The sequence below is a fragment of the Branchiostoma belcheri genome, unplaced genomic scaffold (genome assembly GCF_001625305.1).
Source record: "Branchiostoma belcheri isolate BF01 breed outbred unplaced genomic scaffold, Haploidv18h27 scaffold7, whole genome shotgun sequence".
Lineage (NCBI taxonomy): Eukaryota > Metazoa > Chordata > Leptocardii > Amphioxiformes > Branchiostomatidae > Branchiostoma > Branchiostoma belcheri.
In genome coordinates this window covers 4,412,748-4,437,356 of record NW_017804353.1, presented here as the reverse complement: position 1 = coordinate 4,437,356, position 24,609 = coordinate 4,412,748, and the positions used below count along the sequence as shown (strand labels likewise).

At 41.1% G+C, this 24,609-nt stretch overlaps 2 protein-coding genes across 3 annotated transcripts; one reads left to right on the top strand and one right to left on the bottom strand.

Moving 5' to 3' along the window:
- The first annotated feature begins 4,157 nt into the window (after positions 1-4,157).
- On the top strand, positions 4,158-17,963 carry LOC109484718 (uncharacterized protein C05D11.1-like). The gene is made up of 24 exons (XM_019788077.1): positions 4,158-4,421; positions 5,259-5,341; positions 5,737-5,895; positions 6,406-6,561; positions 6,881-6,934; positions 7,273-7,395; positions 7,884-8,024; positions 8,545-8,655; positions 8,835-8,926; positions 9,372-9,474; positions 9,711-9,785; positions 10,096-10,206; positions 10,562-10,705; positions 11,817-11,999; positions 12,245-12,347; positions 12,850-12,980; positions 13,361-13,541; positions 13,777-13,862; positions 14,382-14,539; positions 15,067-15,256; positions 15,749-15,892; positions 16,397-16,557; positions 17,035-17,187; positions 17,800-17,963. Exons 1-24 carry the CDS (start codon positions 4,280-4,282, stop codon positions 17,858-17,860), a joined length of 3,045 nt encoding a protein of 1,014 aa, XP_019643636.1. The 5' UTR covers positions 4,158-4,279; the 3' UTR covers positions 17,861-17,963.
- Positions 17,964-18,825: 862 nt separating this feature from the next.
- LOC109484719 lies at positions 18,826-24,199 on the bottom strand. Of its 2 annotated transcripts, none has more exons than XM_019788078.1 (7): positions 24,062-24,199; positions 22,737-22,985; positions 22,501-22,569; positions 22,006-22,377; positions 21,662-21,745; positions 21,295-21,351; positions 18,826-20,619 (listed from the first exon to the last, which is right to left on the bottom strand). In XM_019788078.1, exons 1-7 carry the CDS (start codon positions 24,090-24,092, stop codon positions 18,926-18,928), a joined length of 2,556 nt encoding a protein of 851 aa, XP_019643637.1. In that variant the 5' UTR covers positions 24,093-24,199; the 3' UTR covers positions 18,826-18,925. The 2 variants fall into 2 exon arrangements, with proteins under 2 accessions (XP_019643637.1, XP_019643638.1); XM_019788079.1 differs by having other exon boundaries at positions 18,826-20,616.
- Positions 24,200-24,609: the final 410 nt, after the last annotated feature.

Below are 24,609 nucleotides of genomic sequence, written 5' to 3'. Positions count from 1 at the left end.
CAAGGCAATTGTTTGCCAACAGAGTTTCGGAGTTTGCAGTCGGGTGGCCTTGTTCCACAAAGTACATAAAGAACATGACTGCTACTCTGTTAGCGAGACAATGTAAGCGATTATATATGGAGATTGGTAGTACATCATTACAAAGGTATACTGTTACAGGGACATACTTTAGGTAGAGCGATCGGCGATGAAGACACTAGCTTGGTAACCATTCTATTTGGATGTTTTATCGGATAATCGGACCCACTTGTACTGAGCATAGACCTGTCTTTCTGACCGCCTTTCTGATTACTCAGACATACAAGAGGAATCCTAGATCAGCTACAGCACACAGCATGATGCCAACAAGAGATGAGTCCTCCTGGAGAGATGTTAGCCATCCGTTTCCGAAGCTTGCAGAGTATTTAAATTACATCGTCGGTAGTTTATACATGTAGATGAATCATATCGATTACAGAATCCATTGGCATTTGGCTCGTGCCCCCGTACCAGCCAGTTCAGGAAGAGGGAGTCAACCGTGGCTGGACCAGTACCAGTATTTGGTAAGAACCATTTGCTTGTCTGAATGGTTTGACTGACACATCCTGTGCTAGATCTATCCTATAATAATGAGCCGCTCGAAGAACCTGAATGCCATCTTGACCGAGTTTAGCACACCCATCCACACAACGATCATCACTCGATAACGGGTTGCTGACCTTTGCGATATCATCCCTTATAACTGAGATGTCACCACATATGGCAGGACGGGCCGTCAAAAAGTTTGTTGTCTTAGCAGACGACCGTCCTAGCACCCGTGCTCCCCTGTTTATTTGTTACCTAAACAGACCAACAGGATGCCGGCTGCACACACAATCTGTATAGCAGAACTAGTGGTCACTCCCCGAAGTTCCATAGTACTGTATGTCCTGTATGTACTTAATGCTTTCAAAGTAGGGAACTGACAGACAAGCACAACTGCTGCGGGACAAATCGTCTGGAAACATGTCTGATCAAAACTTCTTGGCTCTTTTGGGCTTTTTCCGTCTGATCCCTCTGTCTGACTCGTTTACACTAGAAAACACCGTCGCTTTGTTCAGTTCTTTCATCAATCTCACCTTGCTAAGTAAAGAAAGAGTTAGAAAAAATGAAGTTTACGTAATGCCACCTCCGAGTGCCTCTCTACAGGGTTTCGTTGAAGTTTATGGCATTGAAGAAGTATGCATGTATGTAGGCATCATCATCATCATTGGTCGGCTGCAACGCAGGCGACTGCAAGAGCCCTCCACTTCCCTTTGTATTCAGTACTACATGACAGTTAGGCACCGAAAGCTATATTCCTAGCCTCTCCTAGCCTCTACCAGGCTTCGGGAGGCGGCTGAAAAGAGTAGAAATCGGCCAAAAAGAGAGAGATAACATCCCGGGGAAGTAGGTACAAAACGAACTCTCTAGCGGACAAACTCCCACGGCAAGTTATCTCTGCTCTATTTGACCGATTTCTACTCTTTCCAGCCGTCTCCCGAAGCCTGGTAGAGGCTATATTCCACCGTGCTGATGATAATGACACGACAAGACAACTAGCGCCGCCTGGAGGTTGTTCACTTGCATCAATGAAAGGCAAGTTGGTCAAGAATACGGCCAGCCAGAAGAGCGCATGTCCCCCATCTGGCCGCATCTCGCGGTAACCACAAACTCTTCAAGTGTTTGTTGACTGTCTGCCTCTGTGTTGCTGGCCGTAAACTCTCTCCCTTACCCCAGCGGTGGTGGATGGCACAAAACGTGTAACAAAAACACAGCTGTTTGATAAACAGAGACATAGCAATCTGTTGGCACGTTTCGCCGGGAGTACGAGATGTTGTTGTGATGTTTATACTTGAAACAAATACACAGACACCGATCGGCCTCTGGCCCTCTCCCCGTGGTTTCACAGAGTGAACACCTTGATGGACATCAGACAACTGGATTGCCACAACAGCCACGGCGATGTTCAAGTAGGCAGACTGCTATTACCGCGCTGTTTACGATAAAACAAACACTTGACACGCTGTCAACTCTGCCACATTTACTCCACACCACTGTATTGTAACATATATAGTCGCATTATTGTTGCGTCCACTAGTAAACGGCATCATCTAACAGACACGACGTCATGAGCAAATTTTCTACATAGTTTGGGAATGATTGAAAAGAAAACTTTAGACATGTAACCTATATATATATATATATATACTAAACTATAACATTTCCGCGAGGGAGACGTTCGGTTATATCTGAAAAGCAAATGAACAAAGAAATGGGACGTTATATTCTATACTGTCTCTACCTCTAGCACCTTTGCACGTTTACTCATGGCAATCAATAGAATATTACAGCTTCCACAGAATCCACACACATTCAGTTTGAACCTGTAGTACATTAGAAATCAGGGTACAATTGAGTAACGGAGTTACGTATGTCTAAAGTATATTCAGCACCACCACACACGGAGCGCATGAAGTGATTATTAACTGAGTACACGCAAGGCCAAACACAAATTATAAGATGAAAGTGTAAGATCAACAGTTTCAAATTCACAACCCTGACCCGAGACTTGAAGAGTATTACATATTACCCGATCCTTGCCTCCAATTTCATACCCAAGTGACATTAATAGACCATCATACACGTGGACAAGGTCGGACAAGTCATAGTTAGGAATACGTTTCTGGCAAGTCTAGTTTAATTGATGAAATATGGGCATTTAAGACTCAATCATGTCATGGGCAATTCTTAGTTAGCTCTATCGAAGCAGTAAACTGATAACACGTCATCTGAAGACTAGATCTCAGATAACGCTTTGAAACAGTTTTCTTTTAAATTCTTATAGTAATTGGTAAATGGTAGGTACATCAAATATTATATCTGGGTTACTATATTACATGTACTTCAAGTTCAATGTTATATCTACTGCATGAGTCTTAGGAAAAAAAGAAAAGAAAAGATATTCTAACCGTTAACGTTAAGTGATACCATTTGTAACGTTATACTTTTCGAACAATCACTGATTTATTATATTCATACAGCAGCATCAGGTCAGCTTCAGTTGCCATGTTATCATTTGGCAAAATGAAGACCCATAGCTAAAGCAAAAGACCTACGGATACTGCCTCTACAAGCTGGTACATGTATTAGTAACATAAAGACATGAACTGTAATCGAACGCAGACTCCAACTGATTACTGTAACATATTTCTAACTCACCTTTCTGCGTAACCTATGTTCACCAAGCGCTCCTGCTGACTTTTGGCAAGTCAATCCTCGATCATCTCACTGAGATTGCCAGCTGAGAGTATCAGAACATGTTTATTCCAAAGAAAATCTTGGCACTGCAGATGTCATGCTTAGTTGGTCTTAGTTTTAACCATCTTTGATGGTGGCCATACTCCCCCAAAGTGTATTCAAGGGCACCATGGCTGGATGTAGGCCAAACATGTAACATTGGCCTTGTGGAGAGCGGGGTATAGGCCAGATTCCAAAACGGTTGAACCTTGGCACAGTCTTCGGGAGGTCTGAAAATAGAGCTTGAACACTGTTGTATGAGGAAGGGAGTGTAGTGACTGTGTAGTGCGCCATTCATTTACAGATGCTTATCGCGAGCATCCGACCATCCATCGAATGATACGTTATATATCGATCATCACGAGATTTAAAAAGACATTTTGTTTGCTTTGGGACCAATGACATGGGCTGATCTTTATACGTAATAAGTACGTGATACGTATATTTAGATTATATGAGGTTTATTACTCGCATCCTATAGTCTATATATGGACATGTGCTCTCTCCTTTCAGTGAAAACGTATTATGGTACTACTCTCCAAGCAGAGGTTTGAGTTTTGGCTTATTTTTGGCGTGTTTTTAGGCTTATTTTATGGAGGGTTCTTTTTTGCACTGGAATTTTTTACGGGATTGCCAGTGAACAAAAAGAAACCCCCATAAAAAAAGCCTAAGAACACGCCAAAAATAAGTCAAAACCCAAACCTCTAATTGGAGAGTAATAATGGTACAACCCAACCAGACTGCCCTGCGCTATGACCTCTGCAGCAAAGTTCATGGCAACCCGTCAGGCAACATCTAAAACCGTCTGTAGCTACAAGTTCGACAAGAACCACCCATTCAACGTAAACTGATGTGGTGTAGGGTGCTAACTCGACAATTTACACTCTGTAGAAAGTTCTTAGGCACCCCTGCTTCGCGTAAAACATTTATCACTGGACAGTCTGTTACCCCCTTTCGTGAAGTGGGTGTGTCCACAGGTAAAATGGCGGCCAATTTTGAGCTGGTTTGCTCCGCGAAGGCAAACGGAGTCATTCCCGTCGACAAATATCGCTCCAAGGAGACGGGACTCACCGTGTGTATAGCTCAGGTTGAGGGGCCACTCGTAAAGGGATATTTCTGCCTTGGTGAGGATGTAATATGTAGATTATGTTGTGGTGCTGATGTGGGGAGGGGGGCGGCATGGACGGACATGACATGCAGTTTCCTTGGAAACCTCTTTGTATATGAGGACGTCAGGGACTAGATACGGACATTTAGCTACTAGTATCTTCATATCTATAAAGTGCAGATAATTTAGCTTTGATGCAAGAAAAATCCTTATCGCATCCTTATTCTTTTTATGATAAGAACACGAACTATTTCCTTTGAAACATACAGTTTAAAAATTTGTTGACGTCCAGCTATTGACTATTGAACTCACCAGATGGCTTAAATTCGTCATATTGTTATATTTGCGTGTGAAGCTGCCCTGTGATGATTCAGCTCTGTGCTGGTATTGACAAGTCCTTTCAAAATACAGATCCTGTGTTATTATGGAATCTTGTTATTATGGAATCTTGAAATTATGGTGCTTTGAATAGCTTGACTTGCAACCACACCCACCAAATTTTACATAACAAAAGGTTCACTTAATCTGTTGTCAGTTGCATGATGTATCACTGACACTTGTTGTTTGCAGATTTGAATTTTTGTATCACATATTGTGAGTGTGTATTCCTCCCACTGGTTGGCAACGGTCAGTTCTGCCAAAAAACTGTTACTCAAGCAACAGTATGTTTGAAAACGGTCAGGCATTTCAGGTTGCATCCACTACCTTCCATCAGTGACACCAGATCAGTTCCCTTTGCTTGAAGCACACGTCATATTTTACCTGAAGACAAATACTGGTAATGTCTTACAGTCATTAAGAGTTTTAGAGTTATTTATGTACAGTCATTTTGAACAACAATGTCTGCATTTAGCTACGGAGGCCCATGATGATGATGGCTTACCTCACACATTGGAACACCTGGTCTTCATGGGAAGTGAGGACTATCCATACAAGGTAAACACAATTCATACGGATTGCTTGTATTGATACAAGGTTGCTTAAAAATCTAAGTGATCTGATTTATGTATGACTGTGGCTTTACATTAATCCATATATGTTGGCGTACAATAAAGAATCTTCTTCTTCTTCTTAACAAGTAAGGTCAATAACGTGCATCAGACTGCTGTCGCCATGGTAACTGGTGCTATAGCTGACACCCTGTGGTGTTGGGTTACATTACAGTATGCAGTAGCATAACCAAGTATAAAGGCCATGTATATAGATCTATTTGAGTAAGATTAAGAGTTGTAGTTTGTTAGACTAGACTATGTGAAGGTAAATATAATGCATTTGCTTTACAATTGTTATCTTTCTAGTGTGACTAATGATTTTTGTTTGCCTGTTTTTAGGGAGTGTTGGATCTGTTGGCTAACAGGTGCCTGGCTCAGGGCACCAATGCCTGGACAGACACAGACCACACAGCCTACACCGTCACGACAGCAGGCAGTCAGGGCTTCCTCAACCTGCTGCCCATCTACCTGGACCACGTGCTGTACCCAACACTCACGGTAGGGGGCGCTGATGTATTTTAACTCTTTTTATCACATGCGTAATACCTGTGTCCTCCCTGTCACTTCTTTCTGTACAGTAGCTCAGGAGGAGGAAGGCTAATCTATAATAGATTTACTTTTGATAATCATCTGCCAAACTGAAAGATAAGATTAGGCGTATGTGTAGGTGTTGTGCCTTAAACTGATCATCTTCTTACATGGTTTGTACTCAGCAACTCTGAAACTGAAACGTACATTACACCACGTTGTGGTTTACTGGTTAAACTAACAAGAAATCGTGAATTTCAAATATACACTATGTAGATATGGTTTGTATTATTGTCATCTCGCTATTAAAATACCCTTCTGCTGCTACAAACACTTCATTCCTCTACTACATCCTACACAATTCTTCTTTCCCCCTTCTTTGTATATTCATGACTCTTATCTCTCTACTGATACTGTTTGTGACTTCTACTCTCCCACCATGTTGCTCACACCACCACATCAACAACTCTTTGCTTCCAGAACTCAGCCTACATCACGGAGGTTCACCATGTGAATGGTGAGGGAGAGGATGCAGGTGTGGTGTACTGTGAGATGCAGGCTCGGGAGAACACTGGGGAGAGCAGGACCTACCTGGAGATGCTCAGGAGCATGTACCCTGGACACTGTGGCTACAAGGTCAGGCAACCGCAAAATTTTTTTTCAACTGGGTTATATATTTCCTTAAGCAGCAGAAGGTTAAAGCTGTAAAGTTAAAGCTTAATGTAGATAGCAAAAAGGGCAAGAAATTATGCAGAATCAAAAGAATTTATTTCTCATTTTTCAAAATGTTTGGGACAATTTGATTTCCCAGGGAATTACAGAAAGGAATAGTGTATAGCCATAGCAGACATCATTTTCAAGATCTCAGATGAAGCCGGTTCATTTTATTGTACACAAGATGTAGTTGATTTTGATTGTTTACTGAAAATGGCTTCTGTTTTGTTTTTGTTATCAGTCTGAGACTGGAGGGATGTTGGAGAACCTCAGGACCAGCACCTCACACAGGAAGGTAATTTTGACTGTCAAACTTTCTTGTTTAGCTCGGAACTAGCCTCTTATCATCTCTGTTATGAGTGCATAATGGTCAGAGCATTTTGGCTTGGAACCAAGATGTCCCGGGTTCAATCCCTGACATGCCTAATGTTTACGACTACACTCCCTGTAAGGTGTAGTGACACCCGCCAGGACTTTTGGCAAATCGTTGATACTGTGTTCAGACATTGATGAGGACACAGACAGATTTGGTTTTGCCAATATGTCAAGATCTGCACATTTGCCACTAAGAACCAGACAATTATTATTCTTACAAGATGACCATCCTACATTTGAATCCCTTCTTCCTTGCAGGTTGTTGACTACCACACAGCCTTCTACCGCCCAGAAAACCTGTACCTGGTCATCACGGGACAGGTGAAGGCATCAGATGTCTTCCAGGTGCTGGAGCCTTTTGAGGAGAAAATCCTGTCCAAGGTACAAACAACAGCATTATTGTGCATTCTTAAACAATAAAATTTGGCATACCAGACAGGGATATAAGTTGGGTTTTAAGCATACTGATATAAGTTGAAATTCCAGTAAACTGTGTCTGTGTTACAAACATACAAAACATACAAAATTGTTAACTAAACCAAACATACAAACTAGCTGAGGACCCATCAAATCTACAGCCAGAGACTGCACTACAGCATTAGGTTGACAGGTGGCATTGCTAACAGGTACCATACAAATCTGCTGAACTACAGACTGTTCTTACCTGTCTTCAATATGTAGTTCTGTTATTGGAAGTACTGCTTCAATCTCAGTTGTCTTCTGTGTCATAACTGTTAGTTTTTGCTTTCTTTCTTTCTTGCTTATGTTGAGTCCTGATTTCTATGGTCTTGAGTGAGTCATGATGGCCCATATGCCTCAGTTTTTAGAACTGGTGTACAAATGTCTAACTTGAGTTATCCCACCTGTAGGGCGCCCTGCCTTCCTACAAGCGCCCGTGGCAGAACCCTGTCCCCCCGTTGCCTGCCTCCGTCACCCACACCGTGGGCTACCCCAGCGATGATGAGGCCAACGGGATGGTTCGGATGGCCTGGAGGGGACCAAAGTCAGATGTGAGTCTGCCCTACTGTCAAACACATGCATTAAATGTCTGTTATCAGTACTCAATAGTGTACAAACTATTGCCACTTTGAAAGTTTGAGTAAAGTTCAATTATGATGAGACTTTATAGGGAGGATTCTTGTAACCCGTAACCTTGGAGTTCAAACCTTGAAGAAGTTGCCTTCAGGTCTTGTTACATGGTGACCAATTAGTAAAGAAAAAAAACAATTTTCAAAATAATGACTTTTTCTCCCTGCTGCTTAACCACACAATTAATCCAAAGTTGATACCAGAAGGCTTTCTTAGCAGGAAGAAGATTAATATGAAATACTTATGCAGTTTACATTAACTTCTGTTTATACTTGCCAATCAAATAATTATATACATGCCTTGATGGATGTCATTAATTGTGTTTCCAAATCTTCAAACAGAAGTACTCAAAAGTAAAATATTTTACAATAGTAGATGTCCAAAAGCAGGTAAGCTTATCTGCCATCTTGATGAGTTTGTTGTGGATCTCTATGCCTGTAGCAACTGTATGACATCCCAGCTATAGCCACCATGCTGGAGTACATGACAGACACAGCCATCGCACCACTACAGAGGGAACTGGTGGAGACAGAGGACCCTTACTGTAACAGGGTACAGTGTTTAGTTCTTAACAAGCCACTCTATTCAGACCACTAATCATTAGTTGCTTTTTAGTTTTCCATTCTTTAATTAGGTTGTAATTCTATTCTTTGTATTTATGTAGCTAGGGAAAGCTTGGTTCCATTTCTGTCAATGTTTAGTGATGAATTGTTATAATTCATTTTTCTCAGGTGTCCCACAGTCTGATAGAGAATGCAGAATGCTGTGTGTACTTACACCTTAGTAACGTGCCCAGCGCCAAACTCAGGGTCCTCAAGGACAAGTAAGATATGTGCATTGTTGTGTGATTTAAGGTGTATGACTGTTTGAACTTGTACCTTAGAACACCCTTGAAACGAAAGCAGTTTTTTTCTGGCATTTTATTTTACTTTGAATGATTGTGAATATGCATTAGTGGCATTCATGGAATATGTGGCTCAATTAATGTACAAATTTTCAAGCTGTGACATTTACACATAGCAGCAAGCTTGTCATTTTGGGCAAAGACATCTATATTCACCAAGTAGAAGAAAGTAATAAAGCATACAACTGCTTATATCCCACTGGCTAACATGTTCAGCACCAAGGACAGGGCCATTTTCCAAGACTTCTGTTATAATTTCAGTTATTCACATCTGACGTTGTGACTTTTTCACAATGTATAATCAATAAGACATCAGAAATCATAACCCCAAACCAATATTGACATCACTATTGTCTTGTTCCAGAGTTTTGTCAGTTCTGAAAGGCATAGCTGATGGCACTGAGAAGTTGGACATGGAGCGGATGGGTACAGTTGTACACAGGCAGATCCTACAGGCCTTAAACCATGTATGTATCATGCTTAACTGTTTAAATACTTACCACCTTTGCATATCATCTTCTTTTACTACTGAGCTCAGAATGTGTTACAAATGTTGTTTTATGTATATGATGAGAGTATTATTATGTACTTAAGTCTAAATTGCTGAAGCTGCTCAGGCTCATGTATTGCTTACATTTTAGACTGTCGAGATCTAAATGTGCATATTTGCAACAACTGACACTTATATGCTTCATATTAACAGATAGAAGACCAGCCTCATGACACAGTGGCTTTCCACTGTATTGGAGACTTCCTGTATGGGACCAGTAATGAACAGGTTAGAATTTGAATCTTAGGCTAAACATAGACGTCATATAAGCAGCAACTAAGTAATTTCTAACATCTTGGACCTACTACTAAGAATATTGGTATCCTTACAAGCTACAGAGAAAAATGCGTCAGGTTCACTAAGTTTGTGTGGTTACTACAGTGTTGAATGATTATCTGAGAAAATGACTTTATTGATGTTTTCTATTTGTGCAATCGGTAATGTTCAATGAGTAGTCCTCCTATTGTACAATGTATGTTTTGACAGTATGTTTTCTTCTATGATTTTTGTGATTGGAACACCGTGTCTATGTCCACAGATGGCTGAGCGTCTGAACAACATCAACTACTACCGCAGACTGGCCAAGGAACCGCTGGAGTTCTGGACAAACCTGCTGAAGAAATATTTCACTCAGGCTGCACTTGTCACTGTAAGTCCTTTTCATTAACTTACACCAGCATCTCAAGGTTCTGTTGAAGCTGTTCTTTTGGTTGATGCAGTGTTCCAGCTAGCCTAAATTTCATCTCACTTTTGTTTGATATCTTGACCCTCTATTTCCTGCATTTTTGGGGGGAAATAGTTGCTGGTAGACTAAGCTTTGTTTAATGACATCTTGTTCCATATTTTTGCACACCAATTTTTGTCTATCAAAGATGACAGATTGGGCAAAATTTTTGTCTGTCATGAGTGGCAAAATTCTGTCAAATGATGGAAAGAGGGATGCTGGCTAGAACATTGGGTTGATGTTCCTGAAAGAATACAATTTTTTCCTGTTGTCTGTACAGATCATCGGTGAGCCCAGTACAGACATGAGGGATGACATGGCAGAGGAGGAGAAGCAGAGAATAGAGGGACAGAGAGAAGAACTCGGGGAGGAGGGACTTCGTAAGATGGAGAAAAAGTTGGACAAGGCTACAGAGGAGAATGAGGTCCGTAACCTGCCACAGTAGTTTGCTCATAATTTGTAGTGAAGCTTTTTCTATTGTTGTAACAAATATCATGATTGCATTTGCGACAGAAAAATATATTTAGTGTACACAACAAAAAAGCAAGCTGTACTGTATTTATATTTCAGTCCATACCATGGTATGGATGAAATATATTGTGTTCTCTGATGTTTCTTCTCCTCCTCCTTCTTCTCCTCCTGCCACACAGTCAAAGGGATTCAACTCCACCATCATTCAGCCAAATGACTTGAAATTTGGCATGGAGGTAGAGTGGGCCAATACCCCCAGGCGTTTTTTTTCATTTTTTTGATACATGCCTTTGAAAAATTTTTATGAAGGTTTTTTGGGGCATTTTTCGCCAAAAAATGGATTTTTGGATCCTGAGCCCTGGTTTAACAACCAAATGATATGAAATTCGGTATAAGAGTACCTTGAACATGTGTCTACAGAATAGCAGTCATGTATTTGGCATACACCACTTCCAACTGACTCATTTGGGGGACTTAAATGGCTATTTTCAGCAAAAAAAGGGCCAAAAGTGCTGTACCCGTTCCATGTTCTATCTAAAGAATGGCCGGTTCCATCCATGGAACACGTGTTCCATTGCGGGTTACCTGAGGTCACATTGCACCTAAGTGGTGCGCAATGACCCACACATTCAATTTTATGTACCTAAGACCTTCAAAATGTATCAAATCTCATCATTGTTAGTTTTTGCATACCTGTAATAAGATTAGTAAAGCTTTCGAGATTCAAAGTACTTGTTGTTGCATCTTTGTTCTCATATAGCTACTATTTAATTCATTAATTTGAGAACCTTTGCCAGTTTTGCACTGGGGTAAGTTTGGAATAGTCCACTTTTGCGTGGGAGGGAGATGGACTGAAATATGCTGTATTTGCTCCCAAGCAAATGTCGGCCTTTCTAGTTATGTAAAGTTTTACTGGAAATCTTTTAAGCTAAAAAAAGGTCTTAGTAACATTGTAGGTTAGTCATTTAAATACCTTTGTATAAGTTAATCTACATTATACTATATCTGTTATTTATGAGATACATTGGTCCTATTTTTACAAAAAATACTTTCTGTTCCTGCAGAAAGAGGCTCCTACGGAGATGCTGAGTAGCCTGGAAGTGCCTGACACAGACACTATCCAGTTCCACCCCATTCAGGTAGCCAGCACACACGACAAGAGCGCCATGAACAGGATTCCCCAGTTCCCCCTGGACAGCCTCCCATTCACGTTCCAGCTGGACCACATCCACACCAACTTTGTGCAGGTGGGATTATATTTCATACAGTACGGATTGACAGAATAGCTGGACGTTGGTGAAGGTTAGACATCCACGTAAACAATACTCAAAGGAGGGGAAGTAATCAATTTTATCATGTTTGTATTCATAACATTAAAATATCTTGAATATCTAAATTTTTGATAAATGAAATGAATGATAAAAAGATGTTATGACATCTTATCAACAGTATGATACACGTTGTACTGTATTTGCCTGTCCTGTCCCTCCAGCTCTGTGCCCTCCTGGACAGCAGCAGGGTTCCCCAGGACCTCAGACCGTATCTGTGTCTGTACATTGAGGTTATCCTGGAGTCTCCTGTACTCAGGGATGGAGGTAAGAACACCCTTACAGTAAAAAATGTTGACAGAATTTCTACCTGCAGCATTGATAAATTGATAGGAAGGACACTAAGTTAAACCACAAGATGAACCAAGGTGAAGCAACCAAATTTGGTAGATATATGCAAAGTTAACTGGGAGTTAGTCTCACAATACATTTTTCAGACAAGCTGTCATATGTAGACTGGAACTCGTTGCCACCAAGCATAGTTGGGCCATCAGCACTAGAAAGCTTTAAACAACTCCTGCAATTAAATGTGCAAAGATTGAGTACAACAAGTCGTTCGGTGTGATATAGCTAACTGCCGTCGCGCCGCGTGCCTGCGAAGCTGGTGTGTTACGCTGAAGGGCGGTTATACCGGCTATACTGATACAGATGTACATCCATGTTTGGTCAGTGTGGCAGTGAAAATTTTGCCAGACATGAATGTGAAGCTTTTAAGTAGGACTAGCTATCTTCTGCTGCAGCAAGTTAACTCAAGTTTCTGTATGTCCAGTGTTGGTCTCCCATGAGGATGTGATCCGTGAGCTGGCGGCCGACACCCTGACTGCTGAGACTTCCCTGGGGGTGGGGGGCAACAGGTTTGCCTGTGGACACTTCGCACAGGTCGTCACTCTGGCACTGAAGGTGGGTTTCTTAAAGTAGCTCTCTCTATCGCTTTTACCCATTCAAACACAAAAGATCCACTAATGATTGTGTTTTTAAAATTCTTTATTAAAAAACTATGTGTAACATGAAAACAAGATATATCCAGAGATTTATATTCGTGAGTTCATCATCTACAGAGCTGATGATGAGCTGATCAGTGACTGATGAACTTTTGCTACAATTTGAAAAGAAGCAGCCCCATTTTGGGTAATATTGAGCTTTCCCTGAGATGCTTTTTCATGTATTTGAGCTATGACATCAGTATTTTCTTTCCCATGCCATTAAAGCTATCATGCAGAAGTATAAGCAAATCTAGTGAGTGTTGGTGTATCAAAACATCTATGGTATCTTTCTCCCAGCTGGAGATGGAGAAGTACACCAAAGGCGTGCAGTGGTTACGTGAGCTGTTGTTCCAGACACAGTTCACTGCTGATCGACTCAAGATCATTGCCACCAAGATGGCCAACGACGTGGCAAGGCAGAAGAGGAGTGGAGCCAAAGTGGCCAGTACGGTCATCAACGACATGAACTTCCAGTCAGGTCTGCCTTGTCTTTGTTTTTTTTACCTTGGTTTTCTTTTCTTGTGTAGCAAGACCCAACTTGCCAATAGTGTTTACTGGTTAATAAGAAGAAAGGTAAAGCATTCATCCTCAACTAAGATGAAGAATGATTGCTTTTTCAAGTAACTACTAGTGCAATGCAGCTTTGTTACCTTTTGTGGTATTTTGTAGAAGAATTACATTTTTTTGTTTATTGATTTTTTGTCTGGACACAGAGAGTAACATCCATGCCTCCAACATGATGCGGCAACACAAGTTCTTGACAGAACTCCTGGAGAAACTGGAGGGAAAACCAGACGTGGTATGTGTTACTGACTCTAGAAATGCTTGCTATAAGTTTGTCTCTGGTAACATATAGAAGGGGCTTTTTATACCAATAAGCACTCTGAATTGAAAATGTTCAGAATTATGACCATTTTGTGAATGATCATTCACAGAATGAAGAGATACATGTACACTTATTACTTTCTTGGATTGGTATAGTGAGTGTTAGTTAGACTTGTGTTTCAGTGCTAAAGAAAGGATATATATATTACATTTGTTCTGTCTTCTGAAAGTTTGAGCAGCATATGTAGTTATAGCTTAGCCTGGGTGCCGTCCTCCATAGTTTCCGCCTGCTCCCTAATGTCTCTGGCTACCACAGGGTCTGGACTTGCTGGTAGCCAGAGACATAAGGGAGCCAGTGGAAACTATGTTGGATGGCACGCAGGCTAGTTATAGCCTACAAAATACATTTGTACATGTATATGTAAATCTACATTGTATTTGGCATTGAGAGGCCATAGATTACAGTTTTCTTTTTTCTATCTATACTATCCAGGTCCTAGAGAAGATGAACCAGCTACGCGCCCTGCTGACTGACCCCGCCTCCCTCAGGGTTCACATGTCAGCCGACGTGGTGAGACTGGCGGGCGTGGGGTCGCCACGACAACACTGGGACAACTTCATCAGCAAGGAACGACTGGCAGAGAAGTCCAGGTCAGGAGTCTGTTGCGTGCAATTCATTTTTGATTAATTGACTGACTGACTGACTGACTGACTGACTGACTGACTGACTGACTGACTGACGGACTGACTGACGGACTAACTGACTAACTGACTGATGTGCCCTGTATTGATGTGGTCATGGACATTCACCTATTAATAAGAATGATAGTCATGTAATCCAGTAAAGTTTCAGCGGTTACAGTGCCACTTTTTTCTGAAGTATATATAGTCATTTTTTCTGGGTCTGTCAGACAGAATTATACATGTACTTAGATGTACAACAAGCTAGCAGGGTAGCAGATCCTGGGGAGCAGACTAAAGCTAACAAGGCTTGACTCCAGGCTACTACAAACGAGGACCTAGCCTGAGTGTCAGCTTTCGTCAGCTCCCCAGTTGTTGGCGGGGAGCGGATCTTGGGGAGTGGACGAAAGCTAACAGTAACAAGGCTGACACTCAGGCTAATGAGGACCACCCCTTTTTCTGAAATCCCTGCACTATTCTCATCGTATTCTCTACAGTACCGGTGAGTTACAGCATTCCTACACCCTGCTGAAGCCTCTGGACAAAGGTTCCTCCATGGGGACCATCGTGGGAGTGGGAGCTGTGGAGTCATCCTTCCTGGTGCAGACTGTCCCCTGTATCACCTCACACAGTCATCCTGACCTCGCTGCCATCTTAGTCTTCATAGAGTACCTCACTGCCTTAGAGGTGAGGGCTTATATATGCATATACTTACATAAATGTACAACTCAAAGATTGGATGCAACAGGTCATTCTGTGTAATATAGCTAGCTGCTGTCATATCGCGTGCCTGTGAAGGGCGGTTATACCTGCTATACCGATACAGACCACATTGATGAAAATCTGAAGTCTTCTCTTATCATGATGACTGTAAGAAAATTAATCTTAGATCGTAACAACCATTGTCTGTTTATATTTCATACTGATCACACAAATCAGTTTGGAAAACAGTAATTTGTGCACATCTAGAAATGAATGTAATTGTAGGTACAATGTATACACGTATGTAAATATAATGAAGGAAATGAGGTACACAAGAAAATTGTTGCTCAAGCAACTGAATAGGTTTTAATTGTAGGAATGTTGAATCTCAAACATACATTTACATGTATTGTATGGTTATTTAGGATAACTTTTGTCCAGCCTGTAATAATATCCTGCTCCCCCATCTCTCATCAGGGCCCCATGTGGAGGCAGATCAGGGGCCTTGGTCTGTCGTACCACTACAGCATCAAGGTGACTCCCTCCCAGGGCCTGATGTCCTTCATCCTGTACAAGTCTGCTCAGCTGGTCCAGGCTTATAAAGTGGGCAAGGATATAGTGGTACGTTTGTATTCATTGCGGTCTTTTCACATCACTTCCTGTACTATCTATCCCCGCTTTGACTTCATTGCAACTTGTTAGACCAGTTAGCTAGAATTGGTGTACTTAAAGTTACTGTGGTGTCTTTTTCAGCAATGATTTCAACTGTGTGTTTTGTTGGATGCTCAGGTTGATGTTAAAAAGTTACATAAAGTGGAAGTCATATAAAGATAGTGACAATAAAAGCACTCTTTTTTTGACATCAGCTTGAACATAGATATACATGCAGATGGTTTGCTACAAGGCAGAATCTCCACCATCAGGACTTTAACATGTACATGTAGCTAGAACCTAGCACTTGCTTTAAACCAATGATTAGTTTAAAGCAACTGCAAGGTTCTGGCTACATGTAAAAAAACTGGGACGGATAGACTCTACAGCAGCACAATATGAAAAAGCAGGGGACAAAGTAACAGCTCAGTTGATGATACTACATCTGTGTCCTCCCCATTATGTGTCCTACAGGAGGAGTACTTGGATGGGAGTGCAGAGTTTGAGCCGGTTCAGGTGGAGGCTGCCATCAGCAGTGTCCTGTCCTCCATCATCGAGCGTGAGGAGAGTGTGGGAGACACCTCCATGCAGTCTCTTCTGTCATACTTCAGGGGAGTCGGCTCCAGCTACAACAGGTTTGGACCTGCTGTTCTCTCCAAAGCTGTGCAATCTTCACCAGAATCCAGTCTGTTATAATGATAACCCAATGGAAAAAGCTGCAGTTTTTATGACTAGACATTCCTCTGTGGTTTACTGCTGTCTATCATACTTGCTGAAATTTAAGGATTTTTCTGGTACAGTGCACAAAGACAATACACGTCAGGATACAACAAAATGTTAGATTGTGTACACCTAAGTATGAGGTCATGTACAAGCTACTGTAGTTGGTTTCAGATTTCTGTATTCATTTTGCTGACTTTTACATTTCCAACTTAAATGGAGGAAAATATCTATATTTTCAGCTCACAATTTTACCTGGAAGAAGGATTTTACACACTGAGTCACAGATACAGTGTGTCACACTGTGAAAATAAAAAGATCAGAAAAGTCAAAGTGGGTTCTTGATTCTGAAAATTCAAGTTTCCCTGGATTAATTTCTATCAACTGTGCAGGGACCTTCTTGCCAAGATCTCGAAGGTGACAGTTGCAGACATGAAGCGTGTTGGTGCTGAGTACTTCACCCCGCTGTTTGACCCCAGTAAGTCCCGAGTCGCTGTCTGCTGTAATCCTTCCAAGGTGGAGGAGACCAGGGCTGGCTTTGAGGAGTAAGTACTCATTTATTTACACATATGGCTTGTTATGGTGGAAAGTTCTGTTTCTTAAGGTTTTATTTTACATCAGTTTTAGTTGAAAATATCCCAGGAATTGTTTTAAAACTTTAAAATGTAGTATTTTCCCAGTATTAGTAATTTTGCAAACCAAGGTTTGTGACAGTGGTTGAGATGGCTCCAGTAAACAGAGTACTTTAATTGATGACATACACATTTGTATTTCACTCTTTATTCTTTTACTATTTCAGTAATTTCAACATAAGATCACACACTGCACCACAACCGACTGATTATACACATGACATATGTATTTCTATAAACTGTAGATTGATGCTAAAGTTTATACATGTATATATTGTCTTAAAAATCTAAAACAGTCATCTTCTAATGATGTGAAGCATAGAAATACTGTTAAAAAGCTTTAATATATGTAGGATGTAGGTGGCTTATCATACATGTAGTACTCAATGTAGGTATACTGTAATTGTTAAGTAAGAGGAGAACAAAATCATTGTAGTTCACAATACTACAATGTATTTTGCCTGGCAGTTTTTTTTTCTTGGAAAGTCCTGATACAATGTTGTATATCAAATGTATTTTATACAGGCTTGGTAGAGGGCTTGTGGTCATGGAGTCTTTGGAAGAGGCCTACAAAGATGATAACTAGCACTGTGGACACAGCCTTACATGTATGCTGCTTTGTGAAAATGACAAATGGTCACAACATGTGTTCAAGTGTTCAGCTCAGGACCAAGTATTAAGAGAATATGAACAAGACATAAGGTGACTTAACACTGTGTCTATGTAGTCCATTGTAGTAAAGCCTTACTTAGGTGTCAGAAGAGATGTTAACCTAAAAATGCAGTTACTGTAGTAGACAGTGTTATGGAATGTATACTGGTTTCCTGGTTTCCAATGGATTGATATTAACATGCAAGGGGCCTAGAAATTGAGGGAAAATGACAGGGACGACTTGTAAGTTACATGTGGATGCTGAAAATACATACGAGAATATATACAAGGACATAATGGCTATGACTTATGCTTGATAAAGGAAAATGTTCCTGTAAACCATTTTAAGACTATAATTGTTCTCTTGCTGTAAGCAAATTGTTACAATGCTGCACTTTCACCATATAGATTTCACCATAAATGATTAGACAAGAATGCTTGGCTATTAAAATACATTCTTTAGGAGCTAAAAATGTACCTTTGTCAAAGATTGTTATACTATTTTAAAAAATTCACACCCAAAAAAAATAAATTTTGTCACTATGTACAGTCTTCATCTGCAGAATTTTAAACATGAGGCCTTGATCTGCTCTAACTACTGTATACTTTTCAACCACAGTTAAATGTTGATTCATATCCATCAGTATCAATGAATTATAGATTAATATCCTTGATTTGGTTCCATTTACTAAACTGATGTAATCTTTAAGATATGTTTTTACATTACTGTGAATTATTTTGAAAACTTGGAGAGCAATTGGACATGTACATGTACACAATGTATCTGTGTATCTTCGTAACCCATTATACCATAAGGTGACAGGTGTAGTACAAATGTACATTTGTATCTCAGGTGTTCAGGGTTCTTAAGTTTCTGATATCAGGTGGTCAAAGAAATAAAGCCCTTGTGAAGGTGTTTGCTGAAAGAACTGTCTGTCATGTTTTGTTCTGGATGAATGCATTCACAGTACAATATTCAATTCTCCATCTTGTCTTTTATCTAGTAAGGGCAGTTTTCTGTTAGGTGGCCACGACAATTGCATCGGAGACAACAGGCATCTTCTGGGCCATGTGCATAGTTGCATTCCCGTGCTTCATATTTACAGTGCCCCATTCCCCACCTTTCACACAGCTTTACTTTGTACACTGGCAGGCCTGGTGGACGCTGCTTGAGAAATGCCACCTCTTCAGGAGTATGGGTGTATGCGCAGTGGCGACCATCCCTACAGTTGAACTTCTTTGGACACTGCTCAGAGTACCTTGGACGGTATGGACTCTGCCTGTGCTTCATTGGAGCTGGGATCCACTGATTGTTGGCCTGTGAGAGTACAGGAGGACAGTAGAAGGGACGGTGTTCCTGAGCACCTGGTTGTGAGAGTTGCCTGTACATGTACATGGGTTGTACTGGGAACTGTGGCATATGTGGACGAGCTCCCCTTTGGTGCATGGCAGCTGAAGCTCCTAAAGCTGTCTTGTCATCCTCCCTCTCCTCCCCTGCACTGTGGAATCCCTCATCCTCCAGTTTCTCCACTTTCTCGTACATGTCCGCAAGGCTGCTAAACTGGTTAGACAGGCAGACATTCGCACTGTCATCCATCGCTCTTGAGTGCTTGTAAGAAATGTAGGCTTGGACTTTGGTAGAGAGAGAGGGGAGATACGAATCCTTTTTCACCAAATCCAGCATCTCAGCAAGCTCTGGGCCCCTGAAGATACCTTCAGCATCTTTCCCTTTGAGGAAGACAACTAGTAGGTCATTGATGTCAACGTTGTCTTCAAATATCCAAGCATACTGGAAAGGCCACCTACAGACTTCCTCCATCCTTCTGACCCAACTGTTGTCCATCTTCCAGGAGTCAGGCTGCTTCTGCACTCCTTCAAACACAATGGCCTGAGTCAGGAGCTGGTTGTTCTTGCCTGGACTTATTCGGTAGGTGTAGTTGGTGAAGGTTAGCTGTTTGGAGTAGGCATCCAGGTGCTCAATCCTCACCCTATCTGGATGACGCCGTTGTAGGGACTTGATCTCACTAGAGATGCTTTTCTCCCACATCCAAATCTCTGCTTTCCAAGGTGGTTCACTGAGAATGTTAGTTAATACTGGAAGCACATCTGCATCTCCTGTCACAAGTATGACTGTTCCTCTCTTGCCTTCCTCTGTCTTGCATACAAGACTTGTCACATCCACACCAAGCTGGTTGTCAATTTGCTTCTCTTTTCCAGTGAACTGACTTCGTTTCTTCGGCTGCGGGACTCGCCACCCTCGTTCGCGCACCTTTTTCCAGATAGTGTCCAGCTTCGGTGGCTCTGAACCATACAGGGTGCCGGTCACCACCTGTCGACCTTCTGCCACAATCTCAGACAACTTGCCAACATCAATCCTGATGCGGGGATCTTCAGCTGTCTGAAACTTGCGCTCCTTACTAATAAGCTTCTTTCCCTCCACCCAAAGATTGGAGTCAACTACAAAGATCCAGACAGAGTTCTTGGTTGTGTGCTCTGACGTCTTCATGTACGGACCAATACTTTGGGAACACAGTGGACAATTTACGCTTACTGCTGGATTGGTTTGGATATGCTCAGCAAAGCACTTACGACATATCAGATGCCCAGTCGAACATTTCAGGTAGCTTTGCAGATCTTCATTCATGTCATGGCACTTTGTACATTCAGCCAGGTGGGCCCTTGGGCTTGTTCCTGTTTGTAGAATGAAAGTGGCATTAAACATATTAGTACCCATCAAAATGGGAAGTAAATGGGCTTTTCTGACTAGAAAGCTTTGTATGTTTTGTGCTACAATGAATATATATCTTCATGTACAGTATACGTATCTCTATCTTTCTACTCATGCACTACATGTAGTGTATGACTGAAAGTGGCACCATGAGTGAGCATGGACAACATGAAACTATAACTAAAATTGAACAGAATGAGATTCAAAGAAAATGGGTTTCTGACTTCAAATCTTTGTACTTGGTACATTTACATTTGTACATGCCTCCGTGTACAGTGTATGTATGCATCTCTCTTTCTATATTTGTATGTTTCACTCTATTTTATAACTAGTGCATATATGTAGGTACAGGTACATGTATATATGACAACTATGCATATGTACTATATGTACAAAACTTAACATTGTACATGAGCCTGTGTACATGTAAAGTTAACATGTTAGAACATACATACATGTATCTAGAATTACAGATAGAAGATAACCAAATTATTGAACCCGTACGCAAATAATATGCTAGCTGCCACTGCCTGGGAAGCTGGTGTGTTATGCCCAAGGATAGTTATACCGGCCATACCGATACAGATACAGATGAATACTTAAAGTTAAAGGCTGCAAAGAAATGAAATGGCAGTACATACCAAGGGTATCACCAGACTTGGTTCTCAAGCGTGTTTGTGAAGAGGTGTCTACACTCCCTGAAGGATGTACATGAATAATGAGGTAAACCTTTTTTGTCTAGTCACCTGTAGCTGTACATACACATAATGCAATCTAGCAGACATTTTGGATGTTTCTATCTTTATGTACATGTACATGTACATGTTCTGGAATTTTAAACCAAGTAATGTAGGATTAAACATGAATGTAACCTCTCCTTTTCTACCTACACGTATTGATGATGCACCATTCATTATCTCAGTGAGTTATAAAGGATAATGCTAAGTAGTTGCTTATTACAAACATTTTCATGACTGTGAATCTACAGCACAAATCCATGTCCTTTACCTGATGAGCCAACCACTCCTTGGCAGTCAGGAGTTATCGGTCTGCCTTCCTCAGTGATGGTCAAGGTTTCCAACTGCTGAACATCTGTTTCAAATAGAAATATGAACTCATATACATGTATACATGAGAATCATGCAATTCACAACATTGTTCAACCAGGTTTGCAAAGTAGGAACTGAAAAACATATTATCTTTTTCTCCATTCATGATAAGCTTGCAAGTTCAAATAGAAGGTTCCATAGAATAAAAAGGAATGGTTAATCTAATCACAACAACCATACTGTGTAACTTCTATGTTACAGATTTAAGAGATTGGATACTGCAAGTAAAAAGCAGATACCCACCGATTTCATTGAAGAACTTCCTGGCCTTTTCAAGGTCATGTTCATCCATCTCCACCAGTACTGTGACGTCACTAACTCCCATCTTGGCCACCAGATCACTGGTGACCAGGCAGGCAGACAGGGTTGCTGACACCTTGCCTTCAGTGTACCTTTCCCAATACTTTTCAAAGTTGGCCAAACAATCAAACTCCAAGTGGCATTCAAGACAGCCACGAGAAGTGTCTTTTAGAATGGCATAGTTCTCCCTAAAAGCAGCACTAACTTCAATAAACAGTCTGGGATTTTGGTACACTTCATCAGTGAAGGCCTTGTCAAACATTTCCTCAACCCTTTCTGCCATTTTATCTTTGAAGTACACCTTTCCTTTGGTTTCTGGAAAATAAACCCATCATATATTTCTATATATACATGTACATTATAAAGTACTTGATAAATTGTAAAGGAGATGGACTATTACAATTATGAAATGCAGTAATTCATGTAGTACTAACTTACCAAATATTGTCCTCTTTCTCTTCTTGAATACTGTGGGTGACTTTCCTTCCAAGTAGTTTTTCAACTGATCTACATGTACATTGAAAACAAGGCACGTTGTTATTATTATTAGAGTATCCTTCTAGGTAATGAGGAAATTGCCTTCGTATTGTGACTGTCATTTGCCCAGTCAATTTCATATTTATATTAAAATCCTTCTTGTTTGAAATGTAAACCCATTGAATGTATTAACTCACCATCAACATCGTCTGCAACGGCCTTTAGACCTGCCTCCTCGAGTGCACCTTTCAATGATTCCAGCGTAGCATTCTCTCGCCCTTCATTCAATCGCCATACCTCCAAGACTTCCATACATGACTCCTTTGTGTCACCTCTTTGTTTGACATCGATACCGCCGATCTTTGCCTCTGACAGGTCGAGCTTGCGCGCCAGATCTTTCCAACGGACGACATTCTCGGCAACGAATTCAAAGATGTCTCTGACGTCTAATGGTTCATAAATAGTCACATTTTAGAGCAATGCTGTGCCAATATGGCAGAAAACATATTAATGATATTTGACAAATAACATTTCAAGAAACCGTAGCATGTATCCATAACATGAATACATGTATTATGAAATTTAAGTTTCCTCAAACACTGTTTCAGCAATCATTGAATGATCAAACGCGTTTGTTTTCAACAAATCATGACCACAGGTTACTAGTACATCACTCCAATGTCAATAAAGGCTGATCGACTGAAGGTAGAAGGATGCAAACAAAGCGTCAGCAAAATCTGCTCATGTTTGTATGATGTGAAAGTATATGAAACTTTGATCAGTCATATGACTACGCCACTACCCCACCCCCGACCTGTGGTACCCTATCCACAGGATAGCTGTGATTTACATGTAAGATGATTAAAATTGCCATGGTTGAGTCTTGTTGATTCTGGGGGGTGTACCGACTCAATATAGACAGCAAATCTGCATGGTACGACTATGAAGGCGTGAGCGCGTATCTGGAGGTGAAACGTAACGCCATCGATGACGCTAGTGTCTGAGTTTCAGGCCGGAAGTAGCGTCGACTAAGTTTCGTACGAAACTGGGCAGCGATATATAATGGTCTATTAAGTTCCTTAAAACTTTTGCCTTATGTCTTATCATTAGGCATGCACTCCCAACCTACTTTTGATCACAATTAAGCAGCCACAGTTAAATGTCTCAGAAACTGTACGATGGATCGTTCAGGATGACACAATATTTTGTTGATCGACTGTTCTTTTTACCGTTCGGGGTCATGATCATGACGTCCCGTTGGGCGTCGTCACCTGGCATGTAACGTTACAAAATGTCCATTCTGTTGATACTTAATGTCAACGGTCGTTACCGTGAGAATAGCCAAAGTGCGTATACATTACCAAGTGCTGATCATTTATGTAAGTGAACAACTTGGTATCAGCAACAGGTGGCCGGGTAAACTTAAGCGGTCATAAACCAAAGACCCGGAAGTGGCCGAGTCTTCCCTGGTAACGAGTAGAGATTTCTTGTGGAAGAGATCTTCAAACTTTAGGGACCTTACCTATTTCCGACTGTCCCATTGGCGTCTCCATTGTCGCCACGGTCTTTGTAGTTTTGCTTAATTGAACACCAAGTCGCGTTTTCACGAAATGTTCTGACTGCGAATGAGACTAATATAATATGGCGCCCCTTGGGCCAACAATTCGTACTGACCGGTTTTATCTTCGCGGAGGGATACAATCTTTACCCGCACAGGGTTGCTGGTGAATGGTAATGACCTGTGACAAGTTAATAAAGTAGTCCAGTAACACTCTGTAACGATTTGCTAGTAACGTTTCTTTAGCCTCTACCAGGCTTGAGGGCGCGGCTGGAAATAGTAGAAATTGGCCAAATAGAGAGATAACACGGCGAGGGAGTTAAGTTTAGCCATCCAGTTTACAGTTTGGCCGGCAAACTGTAAACTGGATGGCAATTAAAACTCCCTCGGCGTGTTATCTCTCTATTTGGCCAATTTCTACTATTTCCAGCCGCGCCCTCAAGCCTGGTAGAGGCTAACGTTTCTTTCCTCACAGCTATTATCGAGCAGGAAAATATTTCTTCAAATACTTA

What these genes read in the sequence shown, in the direction of transcription:
- LOC109484718 (XM_019788077.1), top strand. Translation starts at nt 4,280, where the DNA reads ATGGCGGCCAATTTTGAGCTGGTTTGCTCCGCGAAGGCAAACGGAGTC. An exon ending in TCCTACAGGCCTTAAACCAT is followed by an intron (nt 9,475 to 9,710) that starts GTATGTATCATG and finishes TCATATTAACAG; the next exon opens with ATAGAAGACCAGCCTCATGA. An exon ending in AAGTGGGCAAGGATATAGTG is followed by an intron (nt 15,893 to 16,396) that starts GTACGTTTGTAT and finishes TGTGTCCTACAG; the next exon opens with GAGGAGTACTTGGATGGGAG.
- LOC109484719 (XM_019788078.1), bottom strand. Translation starts at nt 24,092, where the DNA reads ATGGAGACGCCAATGGGACAGTCGGAAATAG. An exon ending in CGTTGCAGACGATGTTGATG is followed by an intron (nt 22,570 to 22,736) that starts GTGAGTTAATAC and finishes ATGTACATGTAG; the next exon opens with ATCAGTTGAAAAACTACTTG. An exon ending in GAAGTTCTTCAATGAAATCG is followed by an intron (nt 21,746 to 22,005) that starts GTGGGTATCTGC and finishes TATTTGAAACAG; the next exon opens with ATGTTCAGCAGTTGGAAACC.